At 51.9% G+C, this 16,677-nt stretch overlaps 1 protein-coding gene across 4 annotated transcripts in view; it reads right to left on the bottom strand.

The window, feature by feature from the left end:
- TMEM181 (transmembrane protein 181) overlaps nt 1-16,677 on the bottom strand; it is a 74,565-nt gene that overhangs the window by 48,202 nt on the left and 9,686 nt on the right. Inside the window, exon 1 of one of the 4 annotated variants that reach the window (XM_038526445.1) lies at nt 4,345-4,460. The exons of 1 other annotated variant lie outside the window; for it this stretch is intronic. In XM_038526445.1, the coding sequence (XP_038382373.1) occupies nt 4,345-4,352 (8 nt within the window). In that variant the 5' untranslated portion in view covers nt 4,353-4,460. Of the gene's footprint in view, nt 1-3,348; nt 3,973-4,344; nt 4,461-16,677 lie in introns of those variants that run through there. 2 more of the 4 variants (XM_038526447.1, XM_038526446.1) reach the window with 2 other exon arrangements.

Here is a 16,677-nt window from a genome sequence, read left to right as displayed (position 1 = left end):
CTTTCGAGGCCGACAATGATACTTAGGCTAGAGCACTCTCAGGGCCCCAGCGCGCTCGCCTGTAGATCGGAGACAGAGTACCCCCCAAGGGCCGTTGGGGGGCATAAACAAAAGCATGAAGAGCCCAGGACAGTGCAGCACACACCCAGGAAGAACTCAGGCTCGTTACAGAAGTAATAGTTCTTTTTTCCCCTTCTTCTTTTTCTTTAAAAACAAAAACAAAAAAAACCCTGTTTTCATCCTACCAATCCCTGAGGATCCACAATGTAGTGCCTCCCTCCTCTAGCTCCAGAACTCAACCAACTGAAGAAAGGGGCCGACATCCTCCCATAAGCACGGGTATTTTTTTTTTTTTTAAGATTTTATTTATTTATTCATGATAGTCACAGAGAGAGAGAGAGGGGCAGAGACACAGGCAGAGAGAGAAGCAGGCTCCATGCAGGGAGCCCGACGTGGGATTCGATCCCGGGTCTCCAGGATCGCGCCCTGGGCCAAAGGCAGGCGCCAAACCGCTGCGCCACCCAGGGATCCCCATAAGCACGGGTATTATCAGCCCTTCTACACACTGGAAAAGAGAGGCCCGGGGTGGGGAGGGGTAGTCTTCGCTGCTGAGGCCCAGTCAGCAGGAGGTGGAGGTGGGATCTGAACCCCCGAGGTCAGAGGCAGGAAGGAGGCCCGCCATGCTCTCACTCTCACTCTTTGGCTCCCTCACCAAAATCCTTCCTTTTGAAACCTACCACTGAATGGGTTTTGAAAAGAAGAACTCGAAGGGGAAGAACAGAAGAAGAAACGCTGACATTTCGATCGGTGAAATATGTTGAATATATCTGAATATATTCCAATTTCAAACTTGAATAGATCACAAATAATTGATCATTACCCTAATCAAAAAAGCCACTAGGCAAACACTCAAGGCCCGACGACCTCAATACAGATTTTAATGAACAAGATGCTCCTCCACGCTCCTCAAGGAACCATGAATTCATATGTATCCTCGCCAGGCTGCAAGCCCATGACTGGCACCCAGGAGCACGGTAGTTAGGCCACTGATTACCCCTCCCAGGGCAAAGAGAGCAAGGAAGCCGGCCACACACTGGCCAGCTCAGGCAAGGTGCCAGCCAACAGCAGCACCCTGGCCCAGCTCCAGGCAGCGCATCCGGTGGTGAAGCGGCTGGGATCCGAAGGCAGATCGCCAGGCTGGAAGGCCTTCCACCATGACCAGCAGGATGACCCGGGGTGGGCCACTCTCTTCTCAGGACTGCTGCTCTCTGAGCTATAGAATTCAGAACACTGAGCTGCCCCGCCGCCCAAGTTGCTGTGATCATTAAATGGGCTATTACTTAAAAGCCCTTGTTAAGTGCTTGGTCACTGCCACCTGTTACTGAGAGGTGGCAGCGTTTATGTCACGAACATGGGCTCTGGAGCCAACTACTCAGGCTTCAGTCTCAGCCCTCTGATGTGTACTGTGACCTTGGAAGACTCATGTGACTCCTCCGCACCTCAGTGTTGTCATCTGTAACAATGGGAATGCTAAGAGAAACGTCTTCATGGGGAGAATAGCTGTGAGGATCACATGAAGTGGGGCACAGAAGGTACTCACAGGAGTATCTGGTACAGGGTAAGTACTTATTTTTTTATTAGCTCTACAGATCATTTTGGTTCAGAAAAAAAAAAAAAAGGTCCCTAAGAGACGCAATCATAAAAAACTCTGTAGTTACAAGAATAGGATACTGACCAGGCCTGGTGTCCCCTCAAGCACTGTGCCACTCGGAAGGCCCGGGACACAGAACCACAACAAGGTTGGTGCTGATTTATTTGTGCCATCCCTTCATTGCTGACAGAAGAGGAGTCTACTTAATACACTTCTACACTTAAAAGCACCCAGGATGAAAGAGACATACATAAAACATGCTCTTTAAAAACTGGTTGTAGGGCAGCCCGGGTGGCTCAGCAGTTTAGCGCCGCCTTCAGCCCAGGGCGTGATCCTGGAGACCTGGGATCGAGTCCCACGTCAGGCTCCCTGCATGGAGCCTGCTTCTCCCTCTGCCTCTGTGTGTGTGTGTGTGTGTGTGTGTGTGTGTGTGTCATGAATAAATAAATAAAATCTATTCTTAAAAAAATAAATAAAAACTGGTTGTAAATATCAAGGAACACACACAAAACACCCACCATATTTGAGTCTGCAGAGTAATGCAAGAGCAAAGCAACAGTTGAACCTGAGGAATCTCAAATACGTGCGGGGCTGCGGCTCAAACAGGAAGTCACGGTAGCAAAGGTCTGAGACACGCTCTGCTCTGCTCGGCTCTAGACCGGCCTCTCCTCCTGAACCCCCAGCACCTGTCACTTCCTTGGCATTATCAGAAGAGGAGCAGAGTTTGCAGGAAACCTCAGCTTAGAACTTTAAGAACCAGGAACTCTTTATCCTGACTGGTTTTGATAGCAATCTCTCCTGCTCTTTTGAAAAGAATAGGCCGGGCTGCATGTGCGCAGGGAGGGCAGGGAGGTCAAGCAGGCCCTGCTCTCAGCCCCCACCCCCTAAGCCGCCCTCCCCCAGGGGCTCTTTGCTCCTCTGTGCTCCCCCACCTCATTCGTTCTCTGGCTTCTCTTCCCGCTCCTGTTACTTCTCAGCTTTCTCACCATGGGGGTCTCTGTCACATCTGGTAATGAGAGCACTGTGGCCCCACCAGGCGCCTGAATCCAGTACATGCCTCAGATCCTCAGGCTTGTTTTCTCCTAAGATTTTTATGTGTGCCAAAGGCTTTTTCTGACTTCCACTTCTTTCATGTCATCTTGAACGCTACACGATGGTGGCTGCCTGGCCTCACAGAGACCCACATCCCACCACCCTGGCCCCTGGCTCAACAGAACCCCGCATGGCTTCTAGAAGAACATCATGCAGCCTACTGTGCCACAGCAGGAGAAACCTGAATGCCCCACTAAGATCCTTCATTCAAACTGTGGCTTTACAAGTCCTCCTTTGGTTAAGAGCTCCCACTTGGGCTAGTCCCCCATCACGTAGCAGCACCGGATTTCCCCAGGAGACCCACGCCCCTTCAAGCCCTCAGCCTCTCTTGTCTCCGTAAGAGATCCACCACCCTACACCACCCAGGGCTGCTGTGCTGCGTGGACCCAAGGAGACCGGCTACGTGAGGGAAACTGAAACATGCGAGTTGCCACTGTGACCCAGGGTCACAAGGCACAACTCCAGAAGGCAACCTCACGCGCATTCCAAGCATACTACTGACGTCCACCACGAATGAATGGTGCCTCTGGAGCCGCGCGGGGTGGGTACAGCCAACACCCTGCTGCCTGGGGGTTAACGAAAAGAAAGACCCTTAAAACATCCACCTAGGACTGACATGTAGCGCCACCCTGGCTTGCCGTGCTGAAGGGATCAACCAAAGTCCAAGCCTTCTGAGGAAGCAGGAGGCAAAAGGCCTTCCCTCCGTCACATGTGTTTGCGTCCTGGCATCCCCGTCCCCTCTTCTCTGCTCTTCTCTGCGGCGCCTCTACAGCTGCCAGCACACAGGAGAGCCCCCAGGCCTTCCCCAGGCCTTCCCCCCGGCGGGGGAGCCTGCGCTGGCCACTCCTGCCACGACGCCCCTGCAGGCGCACAGGCTCCAGGCATCCTCCTCTGGGACTTCTGACGTTTTTGCAACTCAGGCGCTCAACTTCTGATCTTCTCTCTCTCTTTTCCCGGATGTCCCCTGGGAGGCACCCAGGTGACTCGGCTGCGTCAAAGGCCGGCTTTAGGGATGGCGTCTACGGGGCCCTGGACAGGTTTTTCCACATAAAGTCCCTGAACTTCACAGAGGAAATAAGGCCCAAAGTCAGCAAATTAAAAGTCCTAAAACTCCGTGTCCCGGAGATCTGCGCGGCCGGCGCGGGCTCCCGACGTGCCGGCATCATCCCAAGGCCATGGAGAGCGCGTCTCTCCCCCAGAGCTGGGCTAGGGCGCAAAGGCCGAGCGGGGTGCTCGGGCTCCTAACGGCTGCGGACAGGTCAGCGGCCGCGCGCGGGGTGCGCAGGGCGGGCGGTGGGGGGCTCGGGAGGCCGCTCCGGCAGCAGCAACCCCGGGCGCGCGGGGCGCGGGCTGCGGGGGAGCCGGGCCAAAGCCGGCCTCGGGGGCCCGCCCGCGGTGCGCTCCGGCCGCCCCCGCCGCCCCCCCCCCGCCCCCCGCCGCCCCGCGAGGCCCCCGCGCCGCTCCCCCCGGGTCCGAGCGCCACGTGCGGGGAGGGCCCGGCGTCGGGACTCCCGCGGCTGCCGCGAGCCCGCCCCCGCCCCCGCCCCCGCCCCCGCCCCCGCCCCCGCCCCGCGGCCAGGAGAAGCCCGCCCGGCACTCACGGTTCCATCGCCGCGCCCCGAGCCCCCCGCGCCGCACAGGAGCCGCGGCAGCCGCAGCCCGAGCGACAGCGGCCGGGAGCCCCGGCCCCGTGGATCTCGTCAGAGCGCGACGCGCCGCCCGGTCACGTGCGCGGAAGCGACCGCGCGGCTGCGGGCGGGGCGGGGCGGGGCGGGGCGGGGGGGAGGGGGAGGGGGGCTGGGGCGCGGGCGGCCGCGGGAGGACCCGGGACCGGGGCGCGGGGCGAGGGCGAGGGCGAGAGCGAGGGCGGCCGGGGGCACGGGGGCGCAGGCGGCAGGGGCCGGGGCGAAGGCGGGGTGCGGCCGGGGGCGCGGCGGGGGGCGCGGGGGGACCCGGGGGCGGGGCGAGGGCGGGCCCCGGGCGGGGGCGGGGCTGGGGCGTGGGGGCGGGGTGAGGACCGAGGCCGGGCCACGGGGCGAGGGCGGGGCCGCGGCAGGGGCCAGGGTGACAGTGGGGGCGGGAGCAGGTGGGGTGCAGCCAGGCGCGGGGCAGGGTACGGGAGGGGGGCGCACTCTCCCGCTCACTGGCTCCATAGGAGGCGCCTCTACCTGGGCTGCGCCCCAAGAGCACCGAGGTGGGCCTCGAGCTGTGGGTGGGCTCAGTCTAGGGTTTACTAGTTGAATGAATGAATGAATGAACGAACGAACGAACGACTTGACTCTTACTGGCCGAGGAGACGGCACATTAAAACCTTCACCCTGTGGCTTCCGGGGTCCTAATCAGGACATGAGTCCAGGAGCGCCCTACAGTTGTGTGAAAGGCACTATAGGTGTCAGCCTTTTTCTGGGGAGAAGATCTATAACTTTCCAAATTCTCAAAGTTAAGTTTGTGACCCAAAGAGCTTAAAAGCCAGAGCAAACCTCTGACACCGCCCAAGTGATGCCAGGAGACCTTTCCAGGCTCTTTGTGGTCGTTTCTGCAACCCTCTACTAGAGCATGCAGATTTTCCATCGCTGGTGCAAGCACAGGACCCCCAGGAAGCATGCAGGTGTGGATCCCACACCCCACATCCCACAGAGCTGAAAACATCGCCGATGGTGCAAACCTGGGTCCTGCTAAGGTGCTGAATAGGAGCAAGTGTCAGGGGCCAATCCTGTTCAAGTTTTCTCTACAGTGTGAAGAGATCAGCTGACCAAAAGCACTTTCTCCATCTAAGATCTTCGCTCACGGTCCTAAATTTCTGTAATCAAGAATAGAGGGTAGCCACGGTTTTGGATATTTCCAAGATTCCCCGGAGCATTTGTCAAAATGTCCCCTGTCCCCTTATTGCTATGGGTTTAAAGTCGAACTGAATGAGGAAAATAAACGACTCAAGCTTTCTTCCTAATGTTTCCTTGTTCATGTGCTAAGCTGCCAACGAGCTTGTTGGTGTTGGCAGGAGGACACCAACAGGAACAGGATTCGGTTCCTGCCCTCAGCAAACTTACAGGCAAGGTCAGTTACCAAAAGTAACAAGCACAGATCGCTACGGTGGCAGGGAGGAAGAGCACCCAACGCACCTGGGATGGGATTGGACTGGACAGGAGAGCGAATGCTCAATGTCTGGGCTGATCTGGAGATGGGAGGGGCTCGAGAAATTGGGGAAAAACTGGGGGGAAGCGGGGGACACCAGGCAAAACAACAGACTGAATACTGAGTAATAATGACAAAGTCCATGACCACTCTGAATTCTAAACAACAACTCTTAAAAGAATGACAACAGCGAGCCTGGGTGGCTCAGTGGTTGAGTGTCAACCACTTTGGCTCAGGGTGTGATCCCTGGGTCTTGGGATCGAATCCCACATCGGGCTCCCTGCAGGAAGCCTGCTTCTCCCTCTGCTGTGTCTCTGCCTCTGTGTCTCTCATGAATAAAAAAAAAATCTTTTTAAAAATGACAACAAAAGATTATTCCTCTGATCCTTTTCGTAGACAGTTGGAGGAAAAGGGGTCTTCACGGCAGCAAGGCCAGGGAACCTAAACATCAGTGCTTGCAGGTCAGGCAGGTAACAGGGCAGAGGCCAGGTGGGCGCTGTGCAGCAGAGCGTGCATCGTCTAAAGGGGCTGCACTCAGCCCTTTGAAAGACTCTGACTTCAGATACAACTTTCATGTGACTCCTTCCAAGTCTAAAGTATTGGAAACTAATTTTAAAAAATATTTTGAACTCCAAGAGGACTAAACCAAACACATTTGTGTCTGCACTTCCCCGGAGGCAGCCAGTTTTCACCTCCAATCTGGGGCAGTCTTTTCTGGTGTAGAAACGCCTACTCCAGAGACTGTGCCAGCTGCCTGGCCTCTGCTGAGACGCCCCACAGACCCCTTGCTGTTTTCATTATGGCTCCAGGTTTGAAAAAGAGTTGACATCTTTGAGACCCAAACCCCCTCCTGGTAACTACTTGACATCAGTCCTCCCTTGATCTGCTGCCCAGCATCACTTAGATCCTTCTCGTTTTCATTTATGTGCTCTTCCAACACTGAGTGCCCGGTGTGTGCTAGGCACTCCCCTCAGCTCTGGAAACACAAGGCGAATACTTGAGACAATCCCCGTCCACCTGGAATTTATCTTCTGGTGGAGGACACAGCCCCCAGATAATAACCAAATAATGACACAGTTAAAACTGTGATGGAAAAGGAACAGAAGGATCCCTGGGTGGCTCAGCGGTTTAGCGTCTGCCTTTGGCCCAGGGCGTGATCCTGGAGACCCAGGATCGAGTCCCACATCAGGCTCCCTGCATGGAGCCTGCTTCTCCCTCTGCCTGTGTCTCTGCCTCTCTCTCTCTCTCTCTCTCTCCTCTCTCTCTCTTTCTCTCATGAATAAATAAATAAAATCTTGAAAGAAAGAAGAAAGAAAGAAAGAAAGAAAGAAAGAAAGAAAGAAAGAAAGAAAGAAAGAAAGAAAAGGAACAGAAAGGCACAATGATAGTGTATATGACGAGGGGAGAGGCACCCAGCACATCCCAGGCCCTTTCTTGGAGAAAGTGTGTCTAACCTGTCAGCCGTCCCTCACAGGAAGTTCCTCCAGTTCACCTCCAGGCCCCCTCCTCTGAGATCCTTCTGTTCAACAAGCTTCCCCTCTAAGCTCAGAATGGAACACATTTCAGATGAGGTCTGTACCAGCCTGAGAATGAGTTGATATTATGGCAGTTTCCGCCCATTCAGCTCGTTATTCCATTCTCCTGACGCCTCCTGGGCTCGGGGTCGTGCCTTCCAGTGAGAAGAACCAGCAATTACTGATCACCTGTGAAGCCGAAGGCCTGAACAAATAAATTCTCTTAGGAACCTGAGGAGTTATCCATAGTCATTATCCTCATTCTCCAAATAAGAAACTGAGGCCTTAAAGAGAGTTTGTGATTTTCTCAGGGGTACTGGTAAGAACCTAGGTTGACCTGGCCCCAAGTCCATGCTCTTCCAGTGTTGGGGTCCCAAGTGTTGAAGAATGTGACAGGGTCAGAGTGACCACCAAAGACCAGGAGCAAACAAGCCATTAGGTATATATAGTCTCTCTAACCTCAGAGGCACGCAGCCCACATTTATCAACTTATTTGTTCTTATTTTTAAAGCCTTCTAAAATCCATCTTTACAATGTTTTGCAGGATTCCCCAGTAATCCCATTTAATTGGGAGACTTGGACCAGTATGTCAGTGAGTATATACGTACCTGAAACCTAGCCTTGTTTCAAGAAAGATCAAAAAGTCAGAAATTAGATTAGTCTGATAGCACGTATTCTTAGAAAAAAACCCACTTATGCCTAACGTTCATTTCATTTTCTAAGGGCCTGCAAACCATCCATTTAAATCATTTTCTCCAAAATTGGACCAAAGTCAAGTCCACCAGTCTGTACTTTGCTGACTCCCACTCACTGCTGTTTTTCAAGGCCAACGCAACAGCTCAAGCGGCTTATCTGCAAATGTTCTTGATACCCTAGGAAATTAGTTGTCTACTCCAGGACACTCAAACTCACTTCCTAATTTAACAATGAACATTTGTCTAGCATATTGTAGATATACTGTAGTGATCCCCTTATGCCTTTTTATAATAATCAACAGTGGCTAACATCGAATACTCATGCTCTAGTTGGGCCTGGAGTTAAATAGGAAGGAAACAAATGGCTTACTGCGATTCTCTCTAATGCATCGTGTGAGTTGCTCAGGCTGTAGTAACAAAATACCATAGACTAAATCGCTTCCACAGTAAGTTTTTTCTCACAGTTCTAGAGGCTACTAGTCCGAGATCAAGGTTCTGGTTGATTTCGCATCTGGTGAGGACTCTCTTCCTGACTTGCAGACAGCCACCTTCTGGCTGTGTCCTCACATGACTTTTCCTTGATGCATGTGTGAAAGAAGAGACAGCAGGAGCTCTTTGGCGTCTTTTTTTTTTTCTTTAAAAACACCTTTAATTTTAGTTTTTTTAATGAATGTATTTATTTATTTGACAGAGAAAAAGAGCACCAGCAGGGGGGTGAAGCTCAAAGAGAGAGAGAGAGAGAGAGAGAGAGAGAGAGAGAGAAGCAGGCTCCCTGCTGAGTGGGGAGCCCAATGGCAGACCCTCAACTGACTGACCCACCCAGGCACCCCTCTGGCATCTCTTCTAAAAAGAATGTATTGCAATCCCTTCGGATCAGGGCCCAACCCTTATGACCTCATTAAACCTAATTACTTCCTTACTCCAAATTCAGCCACAGTGGGAGGGTCAGAGCTGAAAAATATGAAAGTAGCTGAGGGGGTAGGGGGTAGGGTCACAAACATTCCATCCCTGACACGACCAAATGGAAGATTTCTTAAAAAGGAAATCTACCTACATACTCAGTGCAGAGAATATGGAATTTAGGACCAAGGACTCTGATTGCCTATTCTTTGTTCCAAGGCAGGAAATTCTCAGTCTGGACTCTCCCTTGAGCTTGATTGTAGTTGATGACAGTTGACGTTAGTGACATGTCTTGGCCTGGGTTTCAACAGCTCCTGGACACCGACTTCCAGCTGACTCATCCTCTCTGCAGTAAGCAGAGCAGAACTAAGGTATTTCTGTCAGGGCTTGGTTGTCTCACCACACTGCCTTCCCCACAACCTCCTCCTGTCATTTGCAGGAGGGCTCATGCCTTTCTGGCCCACTTGTTGGCACCAAACGTGGGAGCTGACTTTTCACTGTCTTCTTGACTCCTGAGAACTGATCAGTAGAAGCAACGGTCTACCTCTTATTGGTTCCAAAGCTTTATCTTCTTATCAAGTTTAGTAATGCCAGAACACAGACATTCAGCTCGGTGGTTACTGACAATATAAGACTGTAGGTTTTGCTTTCTTATCATTGTACTTGTTCCCATGGTTTACTGCTGTGTAACAAACTACCCCCAACACATAACAGCTGTATTAGTTATCTGTTGCTGCATAACAAATTTTTTAAATTTTATTTATTCATGAGAGAAACAGAGAGAGAGAGAGAGAGGCAGAGACATGGGCAGAGGGAGAAGCAAGCTTCATGTAGGGAGCCCGATGTGGGATTCGAACCCAGGAATCCAGGATCACGCCCTGAGCCAAAGGCTGACGCCCAAACGCTGAGCCACCCAGGTGTCCTGCTGCATAACAAATTACCTCAGAACTTTGTGCCCCGAAACAAGAACATGTATTATCTTGTGTTTACTGTGTGCGGTCTATATGGATAGATGTTTTGTGACTTGTCTTAACTGACCACCTGGACCTGCATGCACACAGGCAGGCTAAGAAATGTTATTTGTGAGACCCGTGCTGTGTGAATAACCTTAGGAGCCTGGTTGTTTGAAATATATCATCTGGCCTCCAGGTCAGAACTGGCCCTTCTGTTCTGGATGTCAAGAGCTATACATCTTGCCTCACATCCCCTCCTGTTCTGGGCTGGGCTGGCCTCCTTGAATGGAATCCCAGAGGGGAGGCAGACACACATAGCCCAGGTTCCTTGAAAATATAGAAACACGGAAACAGAAATGCAGCTCGCTCCAAACCACACAAATGTTTGTTTTCAAACCCAGTTATTTGCCCTATAAATGTGTCCCTTATGGGGATGGTCAGTTGGAAGTATCACCTGAGGGGAGGGTGCTCCACCCAGGCCCCTCAACTCAGACTCCAGTTTGGCTGTTTCCATGGGACTTCCCCTGCTGATGAGGTTGGATGTTGTAAGTACCCGATTTGATGTAACTTTGCCTTATTCTCATTTATTGCCTATTATTACCTTCATCTATATGCAGATTATTTCCTTTTTCTGTTTCTATTAGGTTTCTATAATAATAATAAAGTTTTCTTTCCTTTTTGAAACTGAAACACAGCTGTTCTGAATGAATCTTTTGTTCAGAACAGCGGGTCAGGAATCCAGGTGCCATTAACTGGTTCCTTTGGCTCAGGCTCTCGTTCAAGCTGTAGGCACTGTGTCATCTGGGGCTGAAGTTATCCTCAAGATTAGCCTGGGGAAGGATCCACCTCCATACCCATGCTCGTGGTTGTTGGCAGGATCTAGTGCCTCATGGACTATTGGGTGGAGGCCACTCTCAGTTCCTTGCCATTTGGGGCTTTCCACCGGGCAGCTTCTGACATGGCAGCTTTGCCTCATCCGAGTGAGTGAGTGGTAAGAACCAGACAGTGAGGGCAAGACGGAAGTCATTTAATCTCATAAGTGACATTCCATTGCTTTTACTCTACTCTTTTCTTTAGAAGCAAATCACAGGTCGACCCAACACTCAAGAGGTGGGGATCATGCAAGGATGTAAATAACAGGAGGTGGGGATCCCTGGAACCATTTTAGATGGCACCTACCATGGTGACTTGAAACAAAACAGTTTACTATCTCTCATGGTCCTGGGTGTTGATAAGCTCAGATGAATGGTTCTTGCTGGGGGCCTCCCTGAATGCAGGCAGATGGCAACTGGGGCTGCAGTCATCGGAAGGCTTCACTGTGCTGGACATCCAAAATGCATCCTTTTGTATGTCTTGTGCCTGAGCTGGGGAGGCTGGAAAGCAGAGGGCCAGCCAAGCAGTCTTTCCCATGTGGCTTCTCCCATGGTTAGCTTGGGCTTCCTCACAGGTCTCCAGAAAGTCAGACCTCGAACATGTGGCTAGTTTCTCCTAGAATGGTGGCTCTGAGGCATCAAAGCAGAAGCTGCAGAGTTTCCTGTGACCTAGCCTCAGGCATTACTCAGCATCACTACCACCACATTCTGTTGGTCAAAGGACAGCCAGAGCCAGCCCAGATCCAAGGGCAAGAGACAACCAATGAGCATGAACCCTGGGAGGGGTGGTTCCCTGGGGTACCATCTTTGAAGACTAGTTTCCATAATCTTGTGACATAATTCTTGCTTCCTCCCTATTCTTCATCCCCAAAGGTAAGATAACTGCATGCAACTCTCAGAGTCACCATAAAGTTTACTATTATGCTAAGGAGTTTACACACATGATCTCATTCTATCCGGTTAGCACCTCTGAAACAAATGCCCTCTTTTCCCTTGGTACCCATGGGTTTCTAGTACTTGCAATAATGAAGCACAGTGAGTAGAAGCAGGAACACCTTGCCTGTGCCTGCCCCTGGCCCTCACACACTCTCGCAGGGCACAGTCCTTGCTCATGGGCCCCACTGCTTCCACTCACCAGGAGTGTGGCCAGCATACCAATACCCTTCACCTTCTCTGCCTTTGGGAATTTAGGATTTTTTAAAGTACTGGTCTCCATTTACTTGGCTGAAACATGTCTCTCATCTTATTCTTAGCATTTGAGCGGCACTGCATGAACCAGGCTAACACCATTTTGAACAAATCCAACCTGATGACCGGTCTGTGACCTGAGACCTTGAGCATAGCACCCCCCCACCGCCAATGCTTTCCTTTTGCTTAACCACACCCCAAAGTACACCCTGAGGCAAAATGTTCTTGACTTGCCCTGGAGCTATTGGCCATGACACACACCTGCTCTCAAGCTCTGTGCTCCTGATCTCCCGGGCTACAGAAGCAGCAGATCTTCAGGGAGGTGGGGTAGCAGTCTTAGGATCTCAGGGTATGCTTCTGTCCATGCCCTAAACAAACCACTTCTTTCTCCTCAGCCTTTGGAGGTCACTTTGCACATGCTTCCCTTTCAGGAAACAAGTACCATTCCACTACTGTCCCCTGGGACTTCCCTGCTGCTGGCCTCCATTCGTCCTCACCTTTCCAGGGACTGGCACTAAGCCCAAGACAGACAGATACCCAACACGTGTCCTGAATGAAAGAGAGGTGGGGCTGTTAGATGACTGGCAGTGGACCGGTGTGTTTTGTCTGAGTTTCCAGGATAGGGGGACATGTCCCCACGGAAGGAAAGGGCAGGAGTTGCCAGGGCAGTGAGTGTGTCGTTCAGAGGCGGGAGGCTGAGTGTGCGCCTCCTTCTATAGGGGATCAACGGATCCTGGTTTTCCTGAGACTTTGCAAGTTCGAGTAGTGGAAGCCCCAATCCCCCGGGTCCTGCAGCCCCAAGTGAACTTGGACAGCCAGAATGCATGCTACTCCTGGCCTGCATCTCTTCTGTGAGTTACTGGGCAAAACTGTCTTCATGCTCAAGAACACCTTAGTTGGCTTCCCTTAGTTGGAATCTGAGGCACAAATTTCCATGTAAATTTTAGGAGAAGCTTGGAGAGAGAATGGAGGCATGGGCTCAGGAGAGCAGCTTCGAGGGAGTGCAAGCTGTCCCTGGCTTCATTATCCACACATCGAGTTGCTCCGCCTTGCAGGAGAGCTCGGGAGAGATTGCCAGAAACTTCCATATCTGGAAAGATCTGTTGGTTCTATCCGTGGGTCAGAATCTGACCTACACATCTAGGCTATACTCCAGGCCCCTGCAGGCAGCTGCTGGGGAGCCAGGGCCTGCGGGCACCAGTCCAGCCGATGTGGGGTGAACCAGCCCCCCTGTCCATCCATCCATCGGCGGTGGTGCAGAGGTGGCGGAGATGGGAACTCCGTGAACCTTTCTCAGGACAGCTCAGGTGGGGAAGCAGGGCCATGGGCCACCGAGGGGAGGATGGGAAGACATGGCCAGGGCCCAGGGGCTCTGAGGACTTGTCAGCTTGACCCACTACAAAGAGGTAGAGAGTTTGAAATCATTGTTGCAAAGGCTGGGGAAGGTGAGCGTCCTGGGAAAACCTAGCAGGACTCGGGGGCTTCGTGGGAGCCCCAGCTGACGTCTCGAATCTCACATTAATGATGACTTCTCCTGAGGCCTGCCTGGGTGACCTCCTCCCACAAACGAGCAGCACAAGCACAGAGAAGGCAGTCTTGGTACTGAGCAGAGACCGGGGGCCCGGTGGCAGCGAGGACAAAGGGCAGAGGCACAAATTAGTTTAGGGACAATGGCTCCCAAGGTGTGTTGAGGTCAGAATCAGTGGGAGAGCTTTAAAAAAACACAGTATCCAGGCTGAACCCCAAACCAATTAAATCAGAATCCGGAGTAGGGCTTGGGCTTCCGTGTTGTTAAAGCTCTCAGAAGGATTCCAGTGCACAGCAGACTTGGCAACCAGTGGTTTGGGGGCATTGGGGAGAGATTGGAAATCCAAGCTGAATCGGTTCCAGCTCCTTCCTGAGATCCAGTAGCGTCTGTGCCCTTTGATTCTGTAAATTATCTCTGTATCTTTGTAATAAATTCCTTCTTTTGGGCTGAAATTAATACTTGCAAGCAATAGTCTTTTTTAAAAAAAAAAAGATTTACTTATTTTTTTCAGAAATAGAGCAAGCATGGTGGATGGGGACTGGGGGTGGGGGGCAGAAGGAGAGGGACAAGCAGACTCCATGCTGAGCACAGAGCCTGATGCAGGGACTCCATCCCACAACCTTGAGATCATGACCTGAGCAAAACCGATGGACACTTAACCAACTGGGCCACCCAGGCGCCCCGCTATCAACAGTCATAAACACTGTGGTACCATCTCTCTATAAAGTGACAACTAATGCCTCCGGGTGTCCCTGGCATGGCCCTTGACAATAAGAACTACATACAGTGAAGTCATCATTCCTATGGCGACCTGAAGCCTGAAGGAATGGTGTTTGATTTTGCATTTCACCCTACAGGAAGCTGAGGATGGTCTGCCATAAGAACACCAGGTCTGGAGCTTCTGGATCATTCCAAATTGCTCGCCCTTTCCAAATGGACTCTTAGGGAATCTTTGTTGCCCTGAATCAAAACTGAGGGCTCTTTTCACCCAAGAGCATGGGGTCATCCATCAGAGATGCTAGACAGATAAACCCATCTCCTGCACACTTCCTTCTAGTGACTTGCTGGAGCATTTTCAGGTAGAAAATGCATACTCTTTGTGCATTTCCTTCTGATTATAGTTTGTTTTGTTTTGTTTTGTTTTTTGTTAAGGGTTTTATTTCTCTATTTGAGATAGATTGAGAGTGTGTGTGAGCATGACTGGGAAGAGAGGCAGAGAGGCAGAGGGAGAAGCAGGCTCCTCACTGAGCAGGGAGCCTGACATGGGGCTGGATTCCAGGACCCTAGGATCACGATCTGAGCTGAAGGCGGTTGCTTAACCGACAGAGCCACTGAGGCACCCCCGTATTTTTGGGTTTTAAGTTATAAAAGCATGTAAGGTATGACCAAGGAACTCCATTTCAGATTAGGAAAGGAAGTACCACAAAATAGTGGTAATTTGTAGAAGTACCTTGAGGTTCTCCTGTCCTGGGGGGCTCCCCTCTGACAACCAGGGCCCTGTGGCAACAAGGCTGCTCTCTTCAGGGAAGAGGGTGGACTAGGGGGAAGGCAAGGACAACAGGGGAAGGAGAATGCTGGACAAAGGAGGGAAAACCGCCTTCCAGAGTGGAGAAGGTCAAGGGCGTGTCTTCCGTCACCTCTCCCCAGGATGCTGATGGTGACCCCAGGACGCTGGTGGTGACCCCTAGATGCACACACCCTGTTCCCAAGGACAGTGCAGCTGCAGAGCCTCAGACTCAGCCTCCCCAGCCAGCTTCAGCGGGAGTCACACTTCTGGGGACACCAACTTTGATATTTCTGAGACTGAAGGTCTCCCAGGACACTGGACTTTCAGTGCTAAAGCCAGGGCAATTTGGTCACCCTCCCTCGGACCCAACAGCTCCTCACAAACTGGTTTCCCACAACGGAGGGCTGGGCGGGGCCTAGGTCCTATGCTCACACTCCATGCCCTCCTTCACCCCATGGCACACACATCCACACGCATGTATATCACACCCCATGCACACACCACACACGCGCACCACACATCCCATACACATACACATCACACACAGCACACAGCACACATGCACACCATACACATACTCCCTCATATGCACACCGTATACACACACAGACCATACACATTCCACATACACCCCACACACCATACCATGCACACTGTATGTATACCATACACACACATATACCACACATGCCACCTTTCCCAACTTGAACTTCATAAAGTTCAGGCAGCTCAGGTGATGCTGAGAAGACTGTAGTCGCCTCTGCTGGGGAGGCCATCGCTGGGCGCCCCCTTCAGCCCCACAGCCCCACTCCTGCTCTGCAATCTTGGTTTTATTTTATTTATTTTTTAAAAGATTTTATTTATTTATTCATGACAGACACAGAGAGAGAGAGAGAGATTGAGGCAGAGACACACAGGCAGAGGGAGAAGCAGGCCCCATGCAGGGAGCCTGACATGGGACTCGATCCAGGGTCCCCAGGATCACACCCTGGGTTGAAGGTGGTGCTAAACCGCTGAGCCCCCCGGGCTGCCTGGTCTTGGTTTTAGAGCCAGCAGGAATCTGCGGTCGTTTTCTGAGATGTGCAGACCTGATTTCCAAGATGGTAGCAGCAGAGACAAGCCAAGACTTGGTCCTCCTGTCTCTTCTTCATCAAACAGTCAGCTGTTAGTTTAGAGCATACTCAGAGGGGGATCTAAATCCACAGCCCTGTGTCAACACACAGGCAGGCCTCTTCAAGGAGAGCCTGTTACGGGTCCAATTGTGTTCCACAGAGATGCTGAAGTCTTGACACCCCCCACCCCATGCGTGACTGTGGCCTTATTTGGAAATAGGGTCTTTGCAGATGATCAAGTTAAGATGAGGTCAAGGATGGGCCCTGATCCATTACGTCTGGTGTCCTTATGACAAGGGGAAGTTTGGATGCAGAGACAGACGGGCCCAGAGGGAAGACACTGAGAAACGATGAGCGGCCGCATATGAGCCAAGGAATAGCTGAGGCCCCCAGAAGCTGCAAGAGAGGCCTGGATCCGGCTTCGGATGTCCCGCCCCGGCTCAGAGGCCTGTTCTCATCTGGCAAATGACACTCCTCTACTGCAAGAGCTGAGTCATTGCTGCAGCTGACTGATGACTGACCCCAGAGAACAA

The sequence above is a fragment of the Canis lupus genome, chromosome 1 (genome assembly GCF_011100685.1).
Source record: "Canis lupus familiaris isolate Mischka breed German Shepherd chromosome 1, alternate assembly UU_Cfam_GSD_1.0, whole genome shotgun sequence".
NCBI classification, from domain to species: domain Eukaryota; kingdom Metazoa; phylum Chordata; class Mammalia; order Carnivora; family Canidae; genus Canis; species Canis lupus.
Note: the sequence above shows the minus strand (reverse complement) of the source record. Positions and strands in the feature narration are given on the sequence as shown.